This window comes from Nipponia nippon, unplaced genomic scaffold, assembly GCF_047370975.1.
Source record: "Nipponia nippon isolate SJK-2023a ecotype South Korea unplaced genomic scaffold, ASM4737097v1 scaffold_4, whole genome shotgun sequence".
In the NCBI taxonomy this organism is placed as follows: Eukaryota; Metazoa; Chordata; class Aves; order Pelecaniformes; family Threskiornithidae; genus Nipponia; species Nipponia nippon.
The window spans coordinates 126,277,295-126,303,217 of record NW_028262358.1 but is presented as its reverse complement, the minus strand read 5'-3'; the positions used below and the strand labels follow the sequence as shown (position 1 = coordinate 126,303,217).

General features: G+C 49.9%; 1 protein-coding gene across 10 annotated transcripts in view; it reads right to left on the bottom strand.

Annotated features, from left to right (window-relative positions):
- Positions 1 to 743: 743 nt before the first annotated feature.
- ASXL2 (ASXL transcriptional regulator 2) overlaps positions 744 to 25,923 on the bottom strand; it is a 134,353-nt gene continuing 109,173 nt past the window's right edge. For 3 of the 10 annotated variants that reach the window (XM_087776253.1, XM_087776252.1, XM_087776250.1), the window contains 5 exons: positions 25,209 to 25,372; positions 21,537 to 21,633; positions 17,901 to 18,006; positions 15,735 to 16,545; positions 3,306 to 13,635 (listed from right to left, as the gene is read on the bottom strand). In XM_087776253.1, the coding sequence (XP_087632379.1) occupies positions 11,233 to 13,635; positions 15,735 to 16,545; positions 17,901 to 18,006; positions 21,537 to 21,633; positions 25,209 to 25,372 (3,581 nt within the window). In that variant the 3' untranslated portion in view covers positions 3,306 to 11,232. Of the gene's footprint in view, positions 2,827 to 2,952; positions 3,251 to 3,305; positions 13,636 to 15,734; positions 16,546 to 17,900; positions 18,007 to 21,536; positions 21,634 to 25,208; positions 25,373 to 25,923 lie in introns of those variants that run through there. The other 7 variants (XR_015708589.1, XR_015708590.1, XR_015708588.1 and 4 more) reach the window with 7 other exon arrangements.

Sequence of the window (25,923 nt, the reverse complement as noted above, 5' to 3'; positions counted from 1 at the left end):
GCCGGCAATGTGCGCCGGCGGCCCAGAAAGCCAAGCGTCTCCTGGGCTGCATCCCCCGCAGCGTGGGCAGCGGGGCGAGGGAGGGGATTCTGCCCCTCTGCCCCGCTCTGGGGAGACCCCCCTGGAGCCCTGCCTCCAGCTCGGGGGTCCTCAGCACGGGAAGGAGATGGAGCTGTTGGAGCGGGGCCGGAGGAGGCCACCAAAATGGTCAGAGGCTGGAGCAGCTCTGCTGGGGAGAAAGGCTGAGAGAGCTGGGGGGGTTCAGCCTGGAGAGGAGGAGGCTGCGGGCAGAGCTGATTGCGGCCTCTCCGTGCTTAACGGGGGCCGACAAGAAAGGTGGGGACAGGCTTTTTAGCGGGGCCTGCGGCGACAGGACAAGGGGGAATGGTTTTAAACGGAAAGAGGGGAGATTCAGACTGGACAGAAGGAAGAAATTGTTTGTGCTGAGGGCGGTGAGGCCCTGGCCCAGGTTGCCCAGAGCGGTGGGAGATGGCCCATCCCTGGACACACTCAAGGCCAGGTTGGACGGGGCTCTGAGCACCCTGGTCTGGGTGAAGATGTCCCTGCCCATGGCAGGGGTGGGACTGGGTGGCCTTTGGAGGTCCCTGCCCACCCAAACCATCCTGTGACTCCATGATTCTCCTTGCTCCAGAGGGACCGTTAGGACATCACTGCCTGCCCATTACATGCTCGCACCAGCGCAGCCCCTCCAGGATGGGGAGTGCCTCCTGCAAGAAGGAATTACAGGTAAGCTGCATTATCTGTCCATGAGGAACTGACGGTGTTGGCAGAAATTAAAAACAGTTGTCTGTGTCCTGGTTGGGGAGGACCAGTCCTTCGACAGGCTGCCCAGAGAGGGATAATACAAGAGCTTTTGGTTGCACAACGCTTCAGAAACACTGCATTTCAGCAACGGAGAGGTGTGTAGGAACCCTTAAGATGAGGAATAGAGCGCGAGTGCACAGGAGACATTATTCACATCTACAACACGTGACTGGTGGGACTGAGATGGACCAGTAATAATGTGAATAACGAAGAGAACGCAATAGATGAAAAAAGCAGTGCCAAGGACTTCTAACACAGATGTGACAATGAAAGGAATAATTTAAAGTACTCATAAAAATTACTGAGCTCTAAAATGAAGTGTTTTATTCAAGGACATTAGCTGGCCATTCCTGTTGACATCTGAAAAAAAAAATTAAGTCTTATTTAGGAAAATGGGACTGTCAAGGGCTTCCTAGAACATGAAGCCCAACACTTAGAGACATACCGTCCCTGTAACTCCGTCTGTTCTCTTCTGGTTTACATTTGGCCGAGTAGCCACTTTCTTCTGATTTCTAAACAAAGTTTATCCACAGCTAATGCCTACCCGCTTGTTCCGGTACCAGTGCGGAACAGCTGGCTTCCCCCCTTAACGTTGGTCCTGGTGACAGATCGCCTCTTACCTTTTAACTTAAACTTTTGGGCTTCTTACCACGTCAGAGCCTCTCCCTTCCCGATTGTTTAGAAGTCGTCTTTCCGCACACTCGTTCCAGTTTGAATCCGTTTGTCTTGCCTGCAGGTGGGTGAACCCCCCGGAGCATCTTCCTACCTCGCGCAGTTCACACCGGCTTCATCGCGACTGGCAGTGCACGGACCGGACTTTCATGGCTGCTCCTTCCCATGGCTAGATCAGACCGACAGCTTGTAGTCACGGGGTGTGACTCACTACACCCAGGGCCTTCTCATCCGCCTTCCAGTTGCTGTCCGCCCACTCCTGGAGCAGAAGCCTGTGTCGTTTGTCCCTCAACACCTTGTGACACCAGGGTACGGCTGAATTTCACTTACCAGCTCCGTCTCGAGTTGAGTTTCCCAGTTTCGTCTGTATGCACATACGTCCCAAGTTTGTGTCACCAGTTAATCTTGCTGGGATACTCTCAACTTTTGGCGCGAGTATCACCGTTGAAGAAATCATCTTAAAAAGATGCGTGTCCAGGCTGACCCTCGGGGAGTTCCAGCAGACTTCTCCATCCAAACTGAGTTCCCCCTTTCAGGACCTCTTAAGCCTCTTTGAACCAGTTCTTTTACTTTACATTTACTTTATTTATCTTCATCTTCTCAAGTTTTATTACTGATTTCCCACATAAGTTTCTTGTATCATTTTTATTACCAAAGATACACCTTATTTTATCTGATGTGAAACAGTTTATCAACGCAAGACACTGAAGCAGTCTGCGCATACCTTGGGCAGGATTGTGTTGCTTTCTACCCCATTTATTAGCGTGTCCAGTCGGTCTGTACGTCAAAACTTGCAGAGCCTTGCACGTGACCGATGGCATTTTCTCTTATTCTGAAGCACAGCCAGAACTGCGCTGCACAGGCTGCCAGAGCTCTCTTGATAAACAAAAAAAACATGTAACCTCAACTACAGCGTTTTGGGTCGGCGCGTTCAAAATCGCAGTGCCGCGTACAACAGCAGCCTCGGTGAGCGCAGAGGAAAGTGTTAGTTTTGCTCGGGGCGTTTTTTGGCAGTGCCGCGTACAACAGCAGCCTCGGTGAGCGCAGAGGAAAGTGTTAGTTTTGCTCGGGGCGTTTTTTGGGCCGTGCCTGAAGACTATCTTGAATCACTGTCTTTTCCTCTTTATGTGGCTGTATGAGGCGGCAGAATTTGGGAGCTTTTTTGCTAACGGCTGCAAGCTCAAACTCAGCTGGGGGCCTTGCATTCGCTCTTTGCTCTGCAGGACACAGATTTCTTCACAGATCTTTCCTCCTCCATCTTCTGTTCGCTCTTCACACTCTCGATGCGATTACTCGCGGTAGGAGGCTCCTTCACAGCACCTCTCCCTGCTTGGAATAGAGATTGTTGATACTTTTAATATACGCAGTGAAAAGAAACCCCGGGCTTCCGACCCGCGCCCAGGCGCCTCGGTCCTGCTGACTTTACTGCAGCGGCTGAGCGCCCTCGAAGCGTACCCGGCAGACAGCGGGGAGGTTGGTCACGATCTGTTTCCCCGAATCCCTCCTTTTAAGAGAAACCAAGCTGCAATCGCTTGAGGTTTCTTCCGCTTTCTTTCTTTTTCCCAAATCTACAGTTCAATGCCCGTGAAGTGTTTTGGGACCCCAAGAAGTGAGGCCTGAGGGAACCGCGGCGTTTATTACGGCTTAGTATTAAACCAAAGCTTTCCCCTTGAAGTGTGTAGAAAAAAATTTTACGGCTGCCCACAGCTTATAAAGCCAGAAAAACGTAGCTCGCTGTCGTTTATCAGGGGCCCTTGAAAGACAAAAGGTAATCATTGAAAAATCAACATGAGCAGTACTAACGACCATAAAATCATATGCTTTTTATTTAACATAAAATGAAACATTAAGATAAAATACACATTTGTCCATGTGCTGAAGAACTACTGTATTTTACATTCATTTATAAAGCAGGTAGTTTTACATGACAAAAATAAGTGAGAGGAAGAGGAACAGGATCGGCAATAGGACAGGAGCCACAGGGCAGGCTTTTGCTTGTCAAAGTGCCACCTCCTAAGGGCACGCAGATCTTCAAGTGACAGGTTAGAAACCGGCTGTTTCTAGCACTCCCCAGATCCCTCCTAATGCTGGTGAGAAGCTAAGGTGGAATCTTATACAGCAAAATGAGTGAAAAACGTGTTGACAAAACCACCTTTGCCAAAATGCATAGCTGCAGCACGATGGACCGCGTTTGTCCCTGATGTATTGCTCCTTTGCTGGAACTGGCCCGCGTGGTTTTTAAATGCCTAGAAGTTACGCTCCTGAACTGCAGTCGCTTTTCTTCCATCCAAACCTCGCCACAGTTCTGATTTAAATTTGACTTTGCCAAGGGCCTGCGATGGGGCATGGGCTTACAATCGCACAGCAGATTTACGGCAACGGCCGGCGCTGTAAATCCAGCGCCGCCGGCCGTTTGTGGGTGTACCCTGGGTACACCCCTAGACACCAGAGAGAAAAATGGTTACTGAACCCTCTGTCCCTGAGGTTCGAGGTAACGCCTGTCCCGTCCCAGCTACAGGCGGGCTAAGAGCACCCGCGCCGACGTATGGGTAGAAGCGCGTCGGCTGGGAGCAGTCCTGCAGAACGCTGCGGGAGCTGCGCCGCCTTCGTCCCCGCGCCCGCCTTGCCGGTTGGTTCCCGTTCCTGGCGCTGGCCGTGGCACTGGGCCTGGCCTCCAGAAGTTACGCTCGGCCCAGCTTTTCCAATAGAAAATCTATAATGCAGCATCTGAGAAGTCTTAACTGAAAGGTACAGGAGACCAATGGGGTTTATGTTTTAAACTGGGATAGGAAGGAATGGGAGATGCAGCAGTACCAGGGGAATAAGGAATGTTTTTTTTTTAAAAAGTGCAGCAGATCAAAACACATTGCTATTATATATTTTGTCTAACCCATATATCTTAAATACGAAAACAAATACAAAAGCTGTAATTCTGTCTCAGGTCTGCGGTAACTTCGCAAGGCGTAACGTCACCAGAAGACCGAGATGAAGCTGGTCTTACCACGCACACGTAGCTAAAACACAGCCGTGTGTACACACCTACCTGTGCGCGCAGCCCCCGGCTCCGCGTGCGGACGCACCCCAACGGCGGGACCCTCCCACGGCGCAAAAGCCCCGCTCGGCGTGCCCGTGGCAAGGTCTGACCAAGTACTGGGTGCCACGTTTTGTTTTTTCAAGAGATCCCACTAATAGTTGAAGCAGGATAAAAAGATTAGTTGCCTGCCTTTTCAGCTTTCGGATTTGTACTTTAAAAACTTGTTAATGCTCCTTCTTTTCCCGCATTCCGTTTCCTTCCCTGTAAGTCCCAGCGACAGAGAACTGCTGTAAACACCTCCAGTTTATTTACAGGATTCCTGCAGTTGCTTGCTGGAGCAAGTGGAATAGTGTGAATGTTATCTGAGCTCCCTCTAACCGCAACGGGCATCACGGAACAGGGGATGAGGCAAGCGGCCGTGCCTCCTGCCCCGGGGGCCGTTTCCACCTTTCTCCCAGTGGAGATTTGGATTGCAGACCTGGGGCCAGCAACGGCGGGGGCTGCCCCCCTCCTAGGCCTTCCGACACAGAACACGCGGTATTTGCGGTTTACGCTAACGAACGGTTCCACGAAGCCTTACCAGGAGGCAAGGGAAACCGATACGCAGCGCCGCGTACCTCGGCCTCCCTCCCCAGCCGCCGCGACCCCCTGAGCTGCCCCGCTCGGCAGCTGCTCTTCGCTCCGGGTGGGCACCAGGCAATTGCGGCGCAAGAAGAGCACCTCTAGGATCCCATTCCTGATGAGAATTCCCTCCATTTCTAACACCTGCGAAGACGTATCATCCTCTACAGTGAGATTTTCACCAAAATTCCTACAAAGTAAAAAAAAAAAATCTGCTTTGATAGTGTTTCCTTGCAATCACTGGGCTTCTGGTGTATCGTCTGAATTCCCCAGAAGCCCCAGAAGATGCTCACGCAAGAACCCGAGCTATTTATTAAAATTTCAGTGGCACAGCAAAACTGAGGAGCTTCCGATGCTGTTTTGGTTGAGTAGCTTCTGTACCAGCGTGTCTCTTTGGCTGTGAAGGTAGCGTTGCGTGTCTAGAAGATCCACCTCAACTTCTTGTCTTCTCACCAGAGAGTGCTCTGGGTGCTTATGAGGCAAAATGGATGAAGATTAACGGAAACACAAACAGGACACGGGACTGGAAAATGTTCTCTATGCTCTACCTAAAACTGCTGAGCTCTTCCAAATTCATTCGCTCCTGAACTTCTGGTTCCTCTGCTCCGCTGCCGCCGCTGCAGCACTCACACCCTCTCTCCCTCTTTTCCTTTGTTTTTCAACATTATTCCATGCTCAAATCCAACCAGCTCAAAGACTTTTTAATACATTGAAAATGTAAAATAAAGAATATATGAAGTACATACAGTATATATATACATATTTCAAATACTTAAAATTCTTATGTAAAATATGATTTTTCTATATTATTTGTGTAAAAATACATTTTAAAATGGTGTCAGCTTGATTTTTCTGTACATACCCTCTATTCCAATTTAAGTCCCTTTTAAAAAGGCAAAAGACAGACAAAGGTTTAGTATCTTCTCAACTGCGTTTACAGGCCTGTTGTCAAAAGAAGAAAAGCACGTGGTAAACAGTATTGGATTTCTTTGTTTTAAGAATTCCCATTTTTATTGCATTAATGGAAAAAAACTGAATCTTTTCAGTTCTCCTGCTAGTAAAACTATCCTTGGCCTTGCTGAGAAACTGCGTGCTCCCAATACCCTGTTTATCTAGTTCATAAATCATCCTTTGTCAATTTTTTTTACAGATACTAAAATATATATTACTTAAAATATATTACTGTAAGCTCTTAAAATTGATCTTCAGTTATATCAAATGTATAGCATTAAAAAAAACCGACCTAGGTAACAAAGAAAATTCTGGATATCATCATCATCCTGGCAAACGCCCGGCTGCTCTCCCTGCGCGGCACCGGCGTCTGCGGGGCCCTCGCCCCCAGCCCCGGGACCCTGGAGGTGCAGAGCAGCGCCAGCCGGGTCAGCTCCCGCCTCCGCTAGCGCCCGAGCCCAGCGGAGCCACTGCGGCGGCGCCGGGCGCTAACGGCCGGGGCTGGCTTTCCAACAGCCCGGCCGAAGCAAAACTCCCGAGTAACCCAGTTTCCGCAGGGCCTCCGGCGTCCCTGGTGAGACAGCGCCAATGCAGACAACTGCCGGCCTTTCCGTGGAAAAAACCCAGCCCGTTTCTTTTCTCCACGCTGCGGTGCTTCCAGACGGTGCTTCCAGATGGCACAAGCGCGGTCTGCCACCAGCCCTGCCACGGGCCACGCGCTTCCACCGCCTCTCGCCACCGCCGCGTGAGCGTGGCCACGCAGTGCCCAAGACCGACCGCCTCCAGAGGAGGCAGAGGACGCCCGGGCAGGGCCGGTGCTCACCCTGCTGCTGGCCCCCAGCGCCCACCGGTTCAAGCGAGCCATCAGACCGAGCCCGCCCGCAGGAGAGACGCCCGAGTCCCGCGCCAACTACGACACCCCCGCCGCGCGCGCGCCAGGCAGGAGCCGGCCCCGGGACGGCCTTTGCCGCCTCTGTCGCAGCGCGAACGGCACCGGTCAGAGGTAACGACCCGAGGATCCCTCCTGGCTGGTAACGACTTGACCGGGAACTTGCTGCCCCATCAGCTCTTACTACCATAAAGAAGACGCGACTCCGCTGACCAGCGTAACCGCTAAGCGTCTCGGTCTTTCCTTTTGATTTAAGAAGGGACATTAACATTTCACACAAAATTCCCTCCCTCTGCCACCCATCTGTCTCAAAACCCGACCTCGTTCGTAGCTGCCTGTGCGCCACCACTGCAACAGCTTGTACGGGGGTTCTTGCGCTGGCAAGTTAAACTCTTCATCAGTCTGCATTTCTAGGTCTCACGCTGCAGGACCGAGAGGGAGAATTTAAATCCGAGTATCTTTTCTTACTCGAGTTGCTTTTACTGCCACAAACATAGGTTGGCATCAGGCTTTGAAAACATTTTATCTCAATTTTTTGATGACAGCATTTACTACAGCGCTATTAATTTAATACCCGGGGAACCAAAGTCTAATGCTTTAAACTATGTCACGACATCCCTTTTATCCGGAGATCCAGCGTGAAGGCAGGTTTATTATCTTGCTGGCAGGAACAGCGGGAAGGCCAGGCGATGGGAGGAGCGGAGGCGGCCGGGGGAGGCTGAGCCCGCGCAGGGAACGCTCCTGCACAGGCTGCAGGGTTTCCCCCTTCTAAAACACACTGCGCAACAGCCAGCACCGTAAAACATGCAAAGCGTTCAAGGTTTTATGTCGACCTGTACCTACAGCGATTAGCACGCCCAGCGCCGTTATTTCTAATGATTTCCTAACTACTTAATGCCCTCTTGCAAACCTGTGGAGATTGCTCCATCAAGTTGCACCTAGTAGCTCGTAGCATATGTTAAAATCAAAGACATGCAGTTAAAAGAATTTATTTTCTTAAAAAGAAATAGAATAAAAAGTAGCCAAGAAAAGTGCTGATCTGTTAAAATAGAACTAAGGCACTGAACAGAGTTGTAAACTTCCAAGCCACCACACAAGATGCCTACGCCGTCCAATACAAGCCTGGAGCCACGGAGACCTCGTGGTCCCCGCACATCCCGGCTCGGTCAATCCCGGCTCGTCTCCCTCCTGCAGGGCTGCTCGGGAAGCGGCCGCCCCGTGCCCCCAGAGCGGGCTCGCAAGAGGCGAACGTGGCACAGCAAACCGAACCCGCGCATGAGAGAGGACGCTCGTGAAGTTCAGGGGGAGGAACAAGCTGGAAGCACGGCCGGGGTCGGTGGCCGTTCCAGAAAATGCCGAGGGGAGCACGAAGCAGCCTTTCCAAGCTACAGCTGCCCCAGGCCGAAAAGCCTGGGAGCGCCAAGAGCAAGCCGGCGGGTCGCAGCCCGCTGCTCCCCCATCATCTCCTTCCCCGTCTTAAGCAGCCTTGTCAGCCTAGAGAACCGCACCGCTCAAAGTCAAGGTGCGAACAGAACTGATCCAATTACGCCAGCAAAACCCCTTTGCTCCGATTTGAGCCAAGAATGACTTTTTCAGTTTAGTTTGGAACTAGCAACAATTTTTAAATTGGATTATACTGGGAGCCGCGTCTTAGACAGGAATGAGTGTGTCTGTCTGAGGACTACACTGCCGTGACTTCTTTCGTGTCTAGACAAGGCCCGAGTTACTAAGGAACAGACAGACCCTGCTCTCGGTACTCAACTCCCCAGGGCACACGGCTTGAAACCATTTTACGCCGCGTCCCGAGATTAAAAAACCAGCAGAAATTCCTCTTGCCGAACAAGAGGTGGAAGCAGGCAGTGATGGGCTACTGCCCGGACCGGTGCCGCCGCGCAAGGCAGCCCAGGGAACGGGATTATCCCCATTACGGCGTCTGGGGAGGTACTGGGAGAAGCCAACCCACGCTTGCTGGCCTGCTCCTCCGCCCGTGCGCGCAGGCGGGTGGCAGCGGGACCACGCACGCGCCACCGGGCGTTTCTCGGGCTACAACCACCGCCAACGCGCGTGCAGTATGCGCACAAGAGTAATTTTGTGTAATTTTTTTGAGATTTCAGTTTTAGATTTAAAAAATGGACTTTATTTCTAACCCCTAAATCCTCTTTGCCGCTGGACGTCTAAGCAGCGATGCGTAATTAGAAAGTGGGGGTCACTGCTCCCTGATAAATTTAAGATGAGCAAATTGGAGACCAAGACACGCTGCAGCTCTTGCCAGCTCCCGCGCACTAACCCTGCCTCGGAGGACGCCCCGCTCTGCCCGGCAGGGAAGGAAATGTTGCTGTTACGACGTGGTTAAGTCTGCAACTCTCTTTTCTTTATCATGACCAAAGAAATCGCCACCCGCTCCTTGGAGAAACACACTGCTTCACGGGCAGTTATTTCTGATCTTCACCAACAGCGTGCCAGGTTCCCCGGCGAGGGAGAGGCGCAAGGGGAGAGCAGCAGTAGAGGCAAATGGAGAGAAGAAAGAAAGGCCGAGGACCCCAGCTCCCAAACCAGCTGTCCCACCTGTTTTGTTAGTATTGCTTCATCTTAAAAAGGCCTTTGGATTAAAAGTGAATTCAGTGCTTTCCCGTCAAAAAGATACATAGATCTGTTACCTGACCACGATGCAGAATGGCCCCCCACCCGCCCCGAACAGCGACGACACGGGACTGGACGCGATGAGCGAACCCGACGTGCTTTGTTTCGGAATAACATACAGATCTTCGATGCGATGCGGACATGTTGCGATACATCAAAATGCAGATTGGCGTGTGCTTCGTTAGCCAGCCTGTCGTCAATTCGCCTCGTTGAGAGCAGAGTACCATTTCGTAACTGCTTTAATTTCCATTAATCAAAAGTGAATATTGGATTCGTGAACACCGAAAGCGAGGATGAGCGGCACCAGCTGTGTCCCACGGCCAGGCGCGAGGGCTGCGGTGCCACCCCCTTCCCCGGCCCCCGCCAGCCTTCCCCAGCCCCAACGCAACCCCGGACCTCAACTGGGCAAAATCCAAGCGAAGTCAAGCCTGATTTGGTATTTTAAAACAGAAAGAGACACCCGCAGCGGGCTAACGGGGAGGGCCAGCGAGACACGCGTTTTCCTTTCCCTATACTTAGCTAAATATAAAACTTCTATAGAAATTAGAGAAGTCTGACTATCGCGGAGGTTTGAATGAGCACAGTAAGCTTCCTAGAAAACAGCAGGACCGAGGGTGACGCTTAGTGCACTCCGCTTGCATCAGGTGCCGTCACGGCCGATGGTTCGCGGCTGGGGGATGGCGCCTTCCGGCTCGCTCAAGATGCCTAACGCAAAGCAGGTTTCTGCCGAGTCCTGACAGTCCGGAAGGAAAGGCAGTTCAGCACAAACTTGTGATCTCTGCTTTAAACGGTTCCTGGGGTTACGGATAATCACAGTTACTGAGTTGTTTTAGTGATTTAACTTCTTGAATCCTATGGTTAGTACAGTTGCCTTTTTCAGTATTTACCAGTAGCAAATCGAGACACTACTTTCCTTAAAACAAGGTTACCGCAACTGACTCCTTGAAGAGGAGAGGATATGCAAATCAAAAACACCAGCCAATATTGCACAACCCAGTATGCCTTCTGGGAACAGCCAGGTCACGAGTGAAAGGCAATGGCTTGAAAGGCCGGTACAACGTTAACGCCTTCCAATTCCGAAAAAAATGGAACAAAAATTTAAAGCCACGAAGCGAGCCCAGCCAGGGGCTCCCGCTTCGGTGCTCCGTGATCAGCCGTACGAACGGTTAGTTTCGTGATTATCCAGTTCTCCTCTTTGTCCAGAGAAGACCGACAGGCTTAGGTTTTGCCGGGGGCTCGTTCCCCCGTCTAGAGCAGAGCTCAGCAAACATGCTGGATAGCAGGCTGGGGTTAATGAAACTGCAGTACAAGTCAAACACTATCTCCTAAAAGATTGAAAAAATATTTTTAAACAAAATAATGTGACATATTTACATAATTCCTTAAGTGCAAACTCTTGTCACAATTCACGTAGTTGAGCTCAGTTAGGACTCACTGTACAAGAAGGTGCTCTTTCTTTAATGAAAGAAGAACTCTACTCTGTATTCCTGATTCAGTAATGCGTCTCTTGTGCAAGGCAGTAAATTTCCTGTTTCTTCCCAACGTACTTCCGAAAGCAAAACCAAAACCAAGCCATCCTCTTCCCCACCTCCCGTCCCGGTTACCGCACGACGAGGCAGGAGACACAGAGCTTAGAGGGGCCGATGCAGTCATCATGGCAGAAGGCGCCGCAGCCCTTGCACATGATCATGGCTTTCAACCTGCAGTAACATTTGGAAGGGGAATCCTCCATGCTGCTGTCTTCAGCGAACGCTTGCACGGGGATGGGCTGCGTGTGGCTGCCAGAGTTCATAGCCTGGCTGGTGGGGATGGTGGTTACAGTCACAGAAAAGGACATGACGTTCCCCATGCTGCTGGACAGCTGATTGCATTCAGACAGCCCGCTCATAAGAGACCCTTGGTTCACGTCCGGGGAGGTGGAGACGTTAATTGTGCCGCTGTAACTGGGCCCAATGAGCTGTGCTGCAGCATTTCCAGGTAGCTTTGGAGGGTGCGAAGGAGAAAGCAGCGGAGGCTGCTGCTGCGCAGAGTCCAAGGACGGTACAGAAGTACTGAAGAGCTCCGGATTGCCGTGCATTTTCCCCCTCATCGCATGTGCCATTTGCTCTTGCGCGGCCTGAATAAAATCTCGCGCGAGCGTAGTTCCGTCAAATGCCTGAACGTTCTCCTTGTTGACTGCTGCTTGCTGAGACGTGGCTGCTTCTGTCTTCACACCCTTTTTAGCAAGGGTGCTGTAATCCGATGAATTTATGCCGTGTGATGCCTGTTCTTTTCCACACTGACCAGAAACCTGGGCAGCCTGGGGCTCCTCTTTTACACTGATATGTTCACGTTCATCACCAGTACTCTCATCATCTGCATCTCCTTCATCGCTGCTGCTGCCGTGGCCAGCCATCTCCTCGCATTCCCCGAATTCTGATTTTGGAGCATCAGCAGGACTGTTCAGACACAAGCGGTTTTCAGGGTTCAAGGAGAAGCCTCTCCTCAAACTCTCTGAACCACGACCATAGGTGGAGATGTTGAGCAGGTAATGACCAGACATAGCAGGCTTGGACGTCCTTCTGCCCATGAAACCCAGCATAAATCTCTGGCTGGTGGAGCTGTTTTCTAACTGGAAACCTGAGTGAGTGAGGTTCAGTTGCGAAGGCTGAAGGACTGGCAACAAATTCTGCCTCTGGACCCTCTTGATAAGAGTCTGCAGGATCTGCTCTTGCGTCGTTTTGCTGAGCGCCTCGTGGCACTGGTGCTGGTCAAGACTGGGGTCCTTTCCCGAGGGGAGCGGAAAGGACCTTGGAATGTGAGGCAGAGGCCTGTTCTGGCAAAAGATCTTCCCAAGCTGTTGTGTGGGTAAACTCGATTGTCTTTCACCACCCTCGGCTCCAGAGCCGTTCCCTGCTACACTTGTAGCACCGGCTGCTGCCGCTGCTGCCCCTTTTGCTTCGTGAGCAGCTAACGGGACAGTTTTCATCTCTGCTTTGGTGAGAGGCTTCGGCAGGATTTGCTCCAGAGGGACGTTCTTGCCTTGAAGAAGCTGGGTGACCAAAGGGTTGTTAGCAGGAATACTGGAGCTTGGCTTTGGGAGGGCCCCGCTTGAGCTCGAACTTGCATGAGTTTTAAGGCTAGGCGCTACGGAGGAAGTGTTAGAGGGCGCGACCGCACCCCCAGCCTGGGCTTCCGAGCTGGGGGATGCGAGTGAAGACGTCGGAGGGGAAGGAGATTTGCTTTTAGAAACATCTAAGCTGGTCCCTCCTAAGGCGGTAGGTGCTACCTTAGTTACATTTGTGTTGGCATCTGCTGCGGATGGCGTGACGCGGACTGCTCCATCCCTGACAGCTGACGCCCCGCAGGCCTGGCTCGGACCTGCCGGAGCAGAAGGTGCTTTCTCTTGTTTGTCACTGCTGCCAGCGTACGGGGAGCCTGAAACCTGATTTACAGTCATACCGGGGGGGCTCTGCTTTATTCTGTTGATTTTCTCTAATGCCGCTACCGTGGAGGAGGAGGAGCTGGTGCCTGTATTGCTGGCTGGGGCTCTGGATTGCAGTGTGGAAGTTTGCTGTAGTTGTGCTCTAGAAGGACTGCGAGGTGGTGCCTGGTCCGCGGCCTGGGCCTCCATTTGGGTGTGGGTCCCTGGACAATGGGGAAGAAACCTTCTCGAACCTCCCCTGCTTCCAGTTCCTGCCAGTTCCAGTGCGTTTCCTCGAATTCCAGTTTCGGTGGTTCCGCTCGTTGCTGCGTTACTCTTCTCTCCTCCGCCGCCTGGTGGGCCCCCGCCGCCGCCCGGTCCAGGCCCTGGGACAGCCCCCCCTGTCGAGGCGGCGGCGGCGGCGGCGGCGGCGGCAGCGGCCGCTGCCCTCTGAGCCTTGGCTTGCTGGGCTTTTGCCTTGATGTCTGCCAAAGTTCTGGCCCCTGTTCTTCCTGGACTGGTGAGTGAGAGTGGGAAACGTGCCCTGGGAGAGACCTGGCTCGCAGGAAATGGCATCGGGGAGATTCTGGACACAGGGATCTGCAACAGAGGAGGAGAAAAGCACAGCTGAGATAGGGGGAACACTTAGCCCACATATTTAAGAATTCAAGGGTTGTAGTCTTAGAGAAATAGTTGTAGCTTTGGAGAAATCCCTCCTCTCCCTCACTTGAGAGAAATACCAGACGACGCGTGTGATCCCTTGATGCCTGGCCCACCTACTGTAGGTCTGTTCCAATCCTCGTGACTCAGACGGGGAGCTCATCCCCGGCCGCTGCAGGCTAGGGCATCGTACGCCATCGCCCCAAAGCCTACCGAGCTCCCTCAGAAAAAACGGTAAGGTTCTTCCAGAACTCAGCACCTGCCACCCCTTAGTCTAAGTTTCATACTTCATTCGTGTGTCATTTATAGCCTTTTAAAGGTTTGTGCCACCGTTCTGCTTGATTCTGCATTGCTCTTCTACCCCTGCGTATTTACACTTGTCTCCTCAGTGTCTTTATACAAAGTAGTAAGAATCTCTCTACTGCGTATCTGTAGATAAAGGCCAATATTTCAGTCCTTTCTCCTCAAACAGGCTCTCTGCTCCCCTCATCATTCCAGTTTACTTTCCCTAAGTTTGTTCTCTCTAGAACGTGAGTGATGACAACGGCGCACGACCGTTAGCGCTCTTCGCTCTCCACTGCAAAGATTTAAGCGAGTATGTTTTACGGTTACGTTTGTTTTCACGTATCTGCAATACCTCGCTGCCTCCCGCTCATCTTCTGAGGAACCAGTTCACCGCTTCTTTCTTTTCTGAGGTGACATATCTTCTACCTTACGGGGAAACTATTTTCAATCGCCCTTAAATTCACTCTACTATTAAATTAAATCCCACATTTATCACACTGCAAGGTCAACCGTCCTTCCTGTATGATATTTCAAATCTCTTTTATTGACAGTTTTCCCCCAATTCTGTGTCACTAACAAACTTTATTAATGCTTTCCTACCTTCGTGCCGTACTTATTAACACAGTGAGAATAACGAACCGTTTTTAAAATTTTGCGTTTGTATACTTCCTAGTATAAAATAATCTTAACAGGAGAGGAGAATTCTTAGGACACACAGAAATACAGTAATTAAGCAGTTGTCCATTCACAACGTCTGCCTGAGGCCCCAAACCAGGGAGCTGAACTTTAACCAGAGCAAATTCTGGTAGAAAAAGCACAGGCCCTCGTCTACAGAAGCCAAGATGCTCCTCATACAGTCACAGGTGTCTGTGAACAATGCTTCTGTGCTGGTTCACCCGCTCCCTGCCTGCTGTTGGGCACAGCATCGCTGAAGAGAGAATCAGCGTTATCTGTAGATGTGCAACCTTGCAATCGTTTTCGGAAAGCGCATCAAACGCCTGACGGGAGAGCGTTTATGACTTACCGGCGCAGCATCTCCCGGCAGTTCAGCGGTAGCGTGCGGTCCCGCGACCTGGATCTCACGTGCGAGAGAACCGCACCGGCCAGGCCAAAGTCTGGGACCTTCCTTGGTGCTTCCTTTCCACCTGCCCTCTCCTAGTGGTGATTTATTGCCTCTTTCCTCTCCTGTGGAGGTTCTCGCTAAGACTCAGCAGCTAAAGGGCTTTTGGAATTGAGATGTTCCCTGAAAAAGTCTTTCCCTGCGACCTCATCTGGCGCTACACTGCATTCAGCTGGTGTAGAGGAGAACTGCGTTATTCCTAGACAGTCTTTTTTTTTTTACACACAGGTAAATGATTTCATTTCTGGACTTGACATAATAGAGGAAGCTGCTGATAGCATTCTTTCTGGACCTGTTACTGTACTGCTGGGGATGCGCACACGTCTGCAAAGTTCTGTGCGCTCCTGGGCTACACCTTGCTTTGTTACTACAGTCTCGCAGTTCCTCCGCAGCTCTCCCCAGTTTCCACCGTGACCTACAGCACTCCCTGTTACACTCAGTCTGGGGCTCTCACACAACCGTTTGAGCTTCTGCCCAAGAGATCTTTTGACAGATGCGTGTGTACGAGAGATACCTAACAGCAGTGACCTTGATTAGCCAGCCGGCAGCTTCCCTTTAGCCAACAGCTGAGCTTTTACGTTTTTGTGCCAAGTATTTCCATCACTAAAACAAGCAGGTACCATAATTTACGTACATAACTAGAACTGAGGAAGCATTTCTGTGAGAGCCACCAGCTGCGCTGACCCACGTGAGGCCACTCTGTGGATCTGTCTTCCTTTCTCTTTACCTTGAGTGGGGGCACCCGTGGCACCGGGGTCCCCGCTGCAGGAAAGGACTGCGGCTGGGTCCGAAACGCCTGGTGGTGCTGACAGTTCTCCATGATGCGTGGCTTTTTTTCCGGAGTGGTTAGAGCTTCTTCGCGATTCTCTGACTTCCTCTTAGGGGCTTCGACGCTGACTTCCATTTCTTCATTTACAGGGGACTTCTTTTCTGGTGTTTCTGGAGTCATCACTGGAGCTCTCACGTTTGCTACCGCTTCACCTGCCTCGGGGCTCTTTGGTTTACTCAGGGCCAAAACTGAGGTACCGACAGTCTCCTTCGCTAGGGCTTCCTTTGATGCAGCGTGCTTTCTCTCTTCTTCTGCCTTTTGACTAACGGCAGCTTGTGGTTTCTCTTGAATGGATTCTCCTTGGCCTCTCTCTTTCACACGGAGAGAATGGTCGCTAGGTTTCACTGCACACCCGCCCGGGGAAACTGAAGCCTCTGTGGGTTTGGCTGGTTTTGGCTGCATCTCCTCTCTTCTTTCCTCTCCTCCTTTTTTCATCGCTGGTGCTTCCTGGACTGCTTGTGCTTTAGACTCTAACGGAGAAGTACGCTCCTCTTTGAGCGGTGCCAGAGAGGCCGGCGTGCATTTGGGCTGTTCAGCTGCTGGATTTTCAGTCTCTGTCTCGGCAGGGCTGGTGTTTGTCGTCAGTCTCTTGGACTCTTCAGGACTTAATCCGGAACTATCAACAAAAACAGAATTTTTATTTTGTAGACCATTCTTGCAAAAAGCATGCTATCCTTACGAGAACTGAGAGAGGATTCTCTACGTACCACACCCTAAATAAATACGTCTCATGCACCGAATTCTACGCCATGATCTTTGAAAACCTTCTGTACTGTCAGTACTTCCACATGAAACAGAACTTAATAGCGAAGTGTAAAACCAACTAAATGAAATACCTGGAATGCAGGTTAGATCTAGTCCTCTGCCCAGACACCAATTTTCCAGGCTGCAAATCAAATAAATTTGGCCACCAGTAAACATTCCCGTTATTAGCCACCACGGGCACATCTCGGCAGCGTGCGCCCAGCCCCACGCAGCCTGCACCTGACTTAGGCTCATATGGTGACGTTTGCGGAAAGGGACACTGAAAAGCGTCCCACCGTTTGTTCCAGAGGAACGCGGCTGGTGCCAGAACCGCTGAGGTACCCTGAGCTTAGGACCGACATTTCTCCTTCATCAAAAAGCTGGGAGTATTTCCCTGTGTTATTCATCCATCTTTATTTGTGAAAGAAATGAACAAGCTGGGAATCTAATTCCCAGAGTGACGTCTGATTTGGGATTAACTTCATCCCTCCCTCGTAACAAAATATCAAACTTGGGTTTTCTGCCCAGGCATGAACCCATAAAGTCTGATGAAGCCAGCCTGATGAACCCATGGGACTGATTTCACCCAGCCAAGTTCTTAGGAGCTACAGGGAACCGAAGTCTTGCTACTGTGGACAAGCATAAAAGCTAACTGTCAAGATGCAGGATACAAAATTCCTGATTAGTTATTTACATGCATCTGTTCATTTTCGAGTTTCTCAGTACAGTTATTCACACAGAAACCCAAAATCCTCTCCATAGCCCAAAAGGAGGGGAAAATCTTGAAGCGAAAAGAAACACAGCAGAAAAGACTTGCAGACTTGGGAGTTTAAGCAAATAGGTGTCTGACTGAAGCTGTGGGGAAGTACACCGGGTGTCACGTATGGGTGACCGACTGCAAGGCAGAGTTTGCTCAGCCACCACGCCCCCGGGGATCTCCAGGATCCTGGCACTAGGAGAACCGTAAGAGCAGAGCGTCTCCAAGTACCGTAGTAAGGAGCAGGAAAAGTTAAGATGTAAAGTCTAGAGGACATCCTCGCCTAAGGAAAGCAGTACTACCCTGGTTAAAGCATTAGAAAGCATTTTCTCAGTTCTGTGGCAGCCAGCTGAAGCTAGAGACCTTTCTCAGCTTTCAGCACTAACGAAAAGTAATGTTTATTGATGGACAGCACGCAGGTATGTCTGCACGGGCAACGCAGGACTCAAAAAGCCAGCTGAATGTCTTACCTCTGACCATAGTAGCTCTCAAAAAAATGCTCCTTCCACAGCTCGACCTTCTTTTCCTTTTCTATTTCTTGCCGTATTCTTAGCTGCATTTCTGGTGTAAACTCACCTGCAAAACGCAATAAAGGATCTCTTAAAAGAAAAGCTATGGATAAAAGGAATCAGGGGAACCACAGGAGCCTTCACGCGTGCAGGCGCGAGTGCTATCGCACAGAAGTCCCCTTCGCTGCTGCGACACCGCAGCCCTGCCCGTGGTACTGCAGCATTTCTCCCGAGCTGCAGAGCATTGCTGCTGCCTGCTCCTCGCAGGGGCTGGGCAACAGCTTCGTGCCCAAGTCACAACCCCTGCCCCTGCCCGTGTCCACTCTGGCTGCCAACAGATGCTTTATGTGAAATAGCGCTCGTTAAATGATTGCAAATCTATAGACAAACGTATGTTGTATGTACGCAGGCACTACGTAACTGCCATTTTCTGAAGGATCTGAAGATACGGCCTGTGCAGATGGCAAAGCAATATGGCACCTCGAAACGCCAGCCGTGGATGGCTGTGGTGAAATGCGCACGCAAGAACATCAGAGACTTCTTGCCCAGCACAAATGACATAAAACATTTCTGGCAACGGATGCTACTCTGTCGCAGGCAGGTGGGAAACAAAAAAACCCCTCTCACACATCTGAAGCGCAGGTTTCACACATGCAGGCACTGCGGTTTGTAAGAGATGTTTCCTAATGTCAAGCCTGAACCCTCCCCAACACAGCTTTGAACCATGAAGGTTTGCAAGACCGTATGTTAATATTTTAAGAGTTCATCATTAGACAACAAGAAAGCTTGGGTTTTTGACACAACTGCAGTGCTCTGATGACAGACACGTGGCCTTGAGCTTCCTGGCTTCATTCATTCTCAAGGTTTATCTAGTTCACACACCATTTTGTTTGTGCTCTTTAGCACTGCAGGAGGGAGTTACTAGAACCGGATCTTTTCCAATGCTGCAGTTACCAAAGAGAGGGGATTCCTTAAAGAGATTAACAGAAATTGGGTACTTCCATGACTGCACAGTTTGTTTCTCAACAATTTTCTCCCGTCAAATAAGGGGATGGTAAGAAATTCTTGCTGAGTTTGTTCTCCATGCAGTTACCAAAATATGTCCAAAGGAAGCAAAGAACGTGTCCCTTTTTGGTACACTGTTCCTCGTCAGTATTAAATCAGGACAGTCATCTTTTTAATGCGGCAAGTACAGAGGGCCCAAAACAGAATCTCTGGTACACCAGCTTTCTGTTCTATTTTTGTATAAACTTCGTCAGGTAAATAAATATAGAAAGTCTGTTGCATCGAAAACAGTGGAGCGCCTGCCTTTAATTAGAGTAGTTTAGCAACAGGGTACAAAATTCATTCATTTGAGATGGTCTCTGTTGCAGCAGGGAATTCTTGGACTTGCATTGCTGTGGTTATGCCACCTGCGGCTCCCAGTTGGGAGATTGCGACTAAAAGCATACCGAATGCAAAGCACGGTGAAAACCTACGGGGTAGCTTGCAGTCAAGTGGAAGTAATTTACTTATCAACGTCTACCTGAAGGTTGATGGGGACCTCGGGAGGTCTCCAGTCCAACCTCCAGCTCAGAGCAGGGGCAGCTTGGCCTCCACCAGCTCACTCAGGGCTCTGGCCAGTCGGGTCTTGAAAACCTCCAAGGACGGAGCAGGCAGAACCTCCCTGGGCCGCTGCTCCACTGCTGGGCTGTCCTCACGGGGAAAAAGCTTCTCCTTCTGTCCCATCTGACTCGGGCCTGTTTTCTGTCATCCTCCTGCCACACACCACTGGGACAAGCCTGGCTCCATGTTCCCGATGGCCTCCCGTAGGGACAAGGGGGCTGCTATCAGGTCACCCCTCCCCAGCCCGTATCGCTGCCGGGGGCTCTTCCTTCCCAGGGGCAGGATCCTCGGTCCCGCTGGATGGCAGCCCTGTCTCGAGCGTATTGACTGGTGTGCCCAGTTTGGTGTCCTCCACCAACTCCCCCAGGGTCACTGATAAAGAAGGTAAATACGACAGGGGCCCGGACAGGCCCCTGTGGTCTCCACTTGTCACCAGCCTCCAGCCGCGAACCGTGACTCCAAGCTGGTCAAGCTTGGTCTAACCAGCTATTCACCCATCTGGTTGTCCACCCACCTAGACCCTAGCATCCCAGCTTGGATACAGGAGTACTGGAGGAGACGGTTATCAAAAGCTTTGCTTAGGTTGAGGTAAATGACACCCACTGCTCTCCCTTTGTTCACAAATTCCGTCATTTTTAATGCAGTCAAGCTGTTCAGGCATGATCTACCCTTGGTAAAACCATGCTGACGGTTTCCAATCGCCACCTTCTTCACATGCCCAGAGACGTACTCCAAGAGGGCTTGCTCCCAATGCTGACGCTGAGCATGAGCAGGCCTGCATACGTTCAATACTACTGTGGGTGACCCCAAACAGCATCGTTATGAATCGCCAGTACCCTGAAGAGTAGCTGAAGAAAGCCTACAGGACTGCTCTGCCCATGGTGGCATCATGCTTTAAGCTTGAGCAGAGACAGAGTGCTCAGTGAGAACGTCAGTGGCCATCTCCAGACTTCACCCTCACCGCTGCACGCTTTACCACCGCAGCAGGTTCTGCAGCAGTTTTACTCTGGTGAGAAAGTCTTTGTGTAAACGCAGCTGCACCCTCTAGATGTGTAGAGGGAACGGACAAAAGGTCTTCTAAGAAGCATTAAAGGGAAAACACTAAATGATGGTGGCTAAAACTGGGGGTGGTTTTAACAATTAAACAGATTAGACAGCTGAGTTCTATACCTTCCTGTTTACTGGCATAGATACACCCAGCATCTACCAAATATAAAGGGTTATTCACACAGAATGGGAATTCCGTTTTCTATGGAAAAGTCTCTTAAGAGTCAATCATCTGGGCATGAGTAAATGATATTCCCGTCTTCTTAAAGCGAGTCACGACTGGTGCTATAGTCTTTATAAAAACTCCAGTGACGGGCTGCACGGTTCAGTTCCGCAGAGGAAATGGTCCCTGCCCGCAATGAGCGAGCGCACTTCTGATGATGTGATTTGATCGAATCATGGAATTAAGCACCTCTAAGTGCAAATGACTGTTGGAGGCGCAGGAGTCCTACAGATTAGGAAATGGCTGACTTTACGCTATATAAAAAATTATGGCTCAAAGGACTGACCACACCAGCTGTGGCTGGACGGCTTCGCTGACGACAAAGTGCATTACTCTGGGAGCATAATTCACCTTCTCTACTGCGCTTAGCAGTGGGCTATATTTAGCTACCGCGACTTGAGAATATCACAGCTCTACTGTCATTTGAACAAGATTTTAAACACATTTTTCCTTCTTTTCTCATCTCTTCCACAGACTTGCTCATTGTTCCACATGTTAAGTTCAAGAGAGAACTCCTTACTGCAGCCCCCTCTATGACCTTGACATTACATAGTTCTAGGCCTGCGTTTGCTCTCACGGGCTGTATTGACTGCAGCTGACTTCACCTCGTGAGTCACTCCAGTGCTTCAACTTCTCCATAAAATCTCTCTTACACATTCCCCAAGACATTCGCTAGCTGAAAGCCTGCTAGCGTTTTGCTTCGCAGCCTGGGGAAGTTTTACCTTCTGACAGCCTCTCCTTCCAGCCTTGGGCAGCTGAAGTGAAGAACTCGTTGTTGAGCGCAGAGCCACTCAGCTTCATCAAACCGTCCGCCCCAACCTGGAATACACGACAAAGCAAATAGCATGAACGAGCTGGAAGGACAAATGTCACATGTTGTCACACGGGATCTGAACAGAGAGCCGGAGTCCCAGCAGTGCCACAAATCTCTCCGCAATCTGCCTTTAACTCACTCAGAAGAAAATAAACAGTCTTCTTAAGGCTGTGCTTAGCCAGGTCTGGGATCTAGGAGGCTGTGGTCAATTTTCCTCGCCCTTGGTTTAGCCCAATCCTCTACAGTCCTGCTGCTGCACAAACACACGTGAGCAGCAGATGGTACAGGTGGGAAGGAGAAGCACATGGAGACAGAACAGCATAGCCTCCGAAAAGCTGCTTCAGGTGCCTTTTGCCCTGCAAAACGAATGCACGATATCGCCTGAACTACCATCCAGAGCAACAGCTCTGCTGTCTTCCGGTGAACATAATGAAGTGCACGAAGGAAAAGCAAGGACATAAAGGGTATCATGTAAAACTCTGACAGGTATATAATCATAACCATTGATGCTTCAGCAAAACCAGGGACAAATGAAGCTCAAAACCCACTCTGTCTTTGAAATATCATTAACCAAACAGGGCAGTCATGCTCTAGAGTAGGACATAAATGAGGATGCATGAGGCTAAGACTGGAACGTAGCATGGGGGGAAATTATAACCGGGTAATACAACATGTATGAGGTTTGCTTTTGCTCTTTATCCCACAGGAGTAAACGTGGAATTTCTCTACCAGAAACACAGAAATACACGTATCATTCGGTAAGTCGCAAAAACTTGCAGTGGGCAAGGCTGATGACTGATGTGCTTCCATTTCTCACATAAATAATAAACCAGAACAAACAAGCAAAATCCAGCTGATGCAGGATACGGCTGATGACACTGGGAGATCTGCGCAGCAAATGTCCAACAGTGCAGGAGCTGATAAAGAGAAACACTGCTTTTCCTGAGGCAGGATTTGTGATGCAGGTCATTAAAATGATGGAAGTGACCTAACAGAAGGTTTTGTAGGTAAGATTTAGTTAGAGATAATTAAGTTAGGAGCAGCCATTATAGGGATTACAAAAGCAGAGATTTATTTTCTAGTCCAAATCTCTACTGATCGACTCCAGGGAGCAGAATTCACAAGGCTGTCCTCTACCGCACATACGGTGTTGCCTGCTCCTCGCGTTGGAGGGCAGACAAGTGCCGCCGGGCTGCCTGGGCCGTGCCTCCAAGTGCCCGCTTTCTCTCCTACAGAAGCACCAGCTGTGATAGCTCAGGCTGAGTCACCGCCAAGCACAACACAACAGATATCTGACCTTTCACAACTGGCATGTCCAACGCCTTCACCTCTTCTCCTGTTTACTACAGCAAAGCCTGACATTTTATAAAGCACGCATCACCACTTGATGTGGTGGGCTGCTCTAGGAGATTCACTACAGTGAAATGTAAAATTTGTCCTCTCAGGAGCCAAGCAATATTATTTAGTTAGTCAAAATTTGTTCTCAGTCAAATTCTAATTCAATTTAAGGACAATTAAACTTAAAAGTCAGGGCAGAAATGCCTTACCATCTGCTGTGAGGTTCTTGCCAGTAAACCCCAGCTGCAAACTCCATCACATCATATTTTGACACATACCTAATTATTACAAAGGCCACAGGACTTATAAAACCATTCCTTCAAGTATTTATTGGCTCAGCCTTGGACTAACAAGTCCCCGATGAATGCTGATTGAAGATTAGAATTTATGAGACAACGCAAAATGTTAGAACTCCTCCTAACTCCAAACGAACGCTATCTGTTCAGCAAAGCATCCTCTGTAAAGCAGACCGCAGGGCAGCTGCCAGACCCATACGCATTTTTAACGCTCTGTGAGAACCAAAAAGCAGCCCAGCTGCGAAGACGGAGATACCTTCACTAACACGGATGCCTGTGCCCTAAGCGCCTACGTCTGGTGCCCCTTCACAGTTTACAGTGATCGAGTCAATGGAGTGTATGGAGGTGGGGGCTCGGTTCATCTTGTCCTGAAGCAGACACCTGTATTTGGTCACAGGCTCTTGACGGCACCAGCTGCATTTCTGCTTTCTATAAAAGGAGCCCAGAGTAACTAGCCGAGACCTAGGCTCCTGGGAGGTGACCGAGGTGTGCAAACACAGGCATCTAGTACTAATCCGAACACCACACAGAAAAGTATCTTCAAGGGACTTGCAGATCTGATACAGGACATAGAGAAGATTTCCATCTGGAGCAGCATCTTGAAGCTGGCTTTGATAGCTAACGAACATTTAAAATGGCTCGAGGCACATGTGTTAAGGCATCTGAATTAACACCCTACAACTGAAGTGGAAGTGTAGCGCTGAACCCCACTTTGCTCTGAAGCTCCCAGCCACTTGGGTAGGAACGCTGAAGACAAACATAACATGAACAAGGTAAAAGGAAGGAAGCATCCTTGTTCCATCTACAGCTTTTCTGCTATTGAGCGTAAACAGATTGAACTTCGCTTCCTCAACTCATTGGTTTTTCCTCCTTTTACATGCAAGTGCAACATTTGTTCTTTTCTTGTCTCTTAGCATCATCCCTGCCTTCCACAAGCTGCTGAAGAAAACACTATAATGTTGAGATTGCTTCAGGCAGTTCTTTTATGTACCCCTTCGGATGAGATTCATCAGATCCAGCCGAGTTGAAATAACTGTCTTATCAAGAGGCTCTCTTAGCTGTTCTTTCAGTACCGAGGGCTGAGTTCTTACCCCCTTGTTGCTCACGTTAATTGTGCCAGTTCTCACCAACTGTTTAGTGAAGAACTCAGTGAAAACCTTCATGGTTTCTTCTGTGCCACTGCCAGAGCAAATGAACCCATTCCTCCCCACTGAGTATTTTTCTTCTTTTCCAAATTCCTCTCTTCGCACACAAAGATTTTAAACAGACAATCCACAAAAATAAATGGCCTTCAAGGCTGCCTCCCACTGCGTGCTTGGTACCTTTAATCTAGTCTGTGTTTCAGGCCAGGACACAAGCTCTCTGGAGCAGGTCAAGTCTACTCTGCAGTCTGGAGAGTGTGACTATGCAACAGAAAACTCATTCAGTTTTCACTTTACCAAATTCAGAATTTGACAGCAGTGACACAGGGTCATGAGAAACAGAAGAGGCTGGAACTAAATGGCTGCATCTGTTTAGGTATGCTGTGGGAAGGCACCAGCCTAAAAGGCTGCAGGGTTAATCCTGTATCAGAGAGTCTGGGAGAGGACAGGGGAGAGGAAGATGCTGAAACCGCTGCCTTCCCATCACTCCTGGCCCTCTTCAAGTCCAACGTAACAGAAACACTGCTCCTGCTGTAGCTGGGAATATGGAGTTGATTAAACAGAATTAACCACTGGTTTACCACACCTGATTTCTTTTTTTCTAGTAGCAACAAATACCCAAACGAATCACTGAAGAATTTTCCAATTTATTTTTTTTTTTTTTTACACTGTGCACAGAAGAAAAAATCTGTCCCATTAGACATAAACAGGGTATCTGACTGTCTAGTCTGAATTACTTCTGGAGATGCTCCCTACTGACGCCTAAGAGGCCGGCTTCTCTCCGCAACAGCAAGCACGACATACCTGCCTGTCCACCTCCGGCAGCAGCAGCAGCAGGCGCTGCTGGCATTCCGTAGGCAGAACGGAGAACGTGTGCTTGTTGATCAGCGCCCGCAGGTTTGTGTTCACGAGGATGGAGTCGGGGGTTTCCACATCAATTTCGGCACACTTTGTTCTCTTCAGCTGCCCTGCAATGAACCAAGAGATGTAAGTAACATCTTACCTGAGGGGATTAAAGGCTCCTTTGGAGCTCACCGTACCCGAGATTTTCAAAATGCCACCTCAGCAATCCACTTCAAACCTTGACTTGAAAAATACATTTTACCTTTGCACATGCAATTAAAAACAGAATGTGGGAGGTGCTTTCCAGCACAGAAAATTTCCATACCTCCTATACTGTAGCCTGCCTCAGTTCACCTAACTTTGGTAGGAAACCTGGTGCTCTGGGGACCGGTGAGGAGGCTTTTTCAGCAGGGTTTCTAGAACTGCTTTTAGCCACATCAATTTTCTATTTTAAGCCTCTAGTTAAGGTCAGTTTGTTCCTCAGGATTTCTTCTTGGACTTTCCTACTTTGTTCTCAGCAAAAGCTTTTCGGAAGAATTGTGCTCATTGTGCTTGCGTAGAAGCCACAACACTAGACAAAGCAGTAAAAATGAGTAACTATTCTCTTTCTGTGTTTGAAAGCCAGCAAGTCCAGCACTAACCCTTATGCTACAGCCAGCTCCACGTACGTGCTACA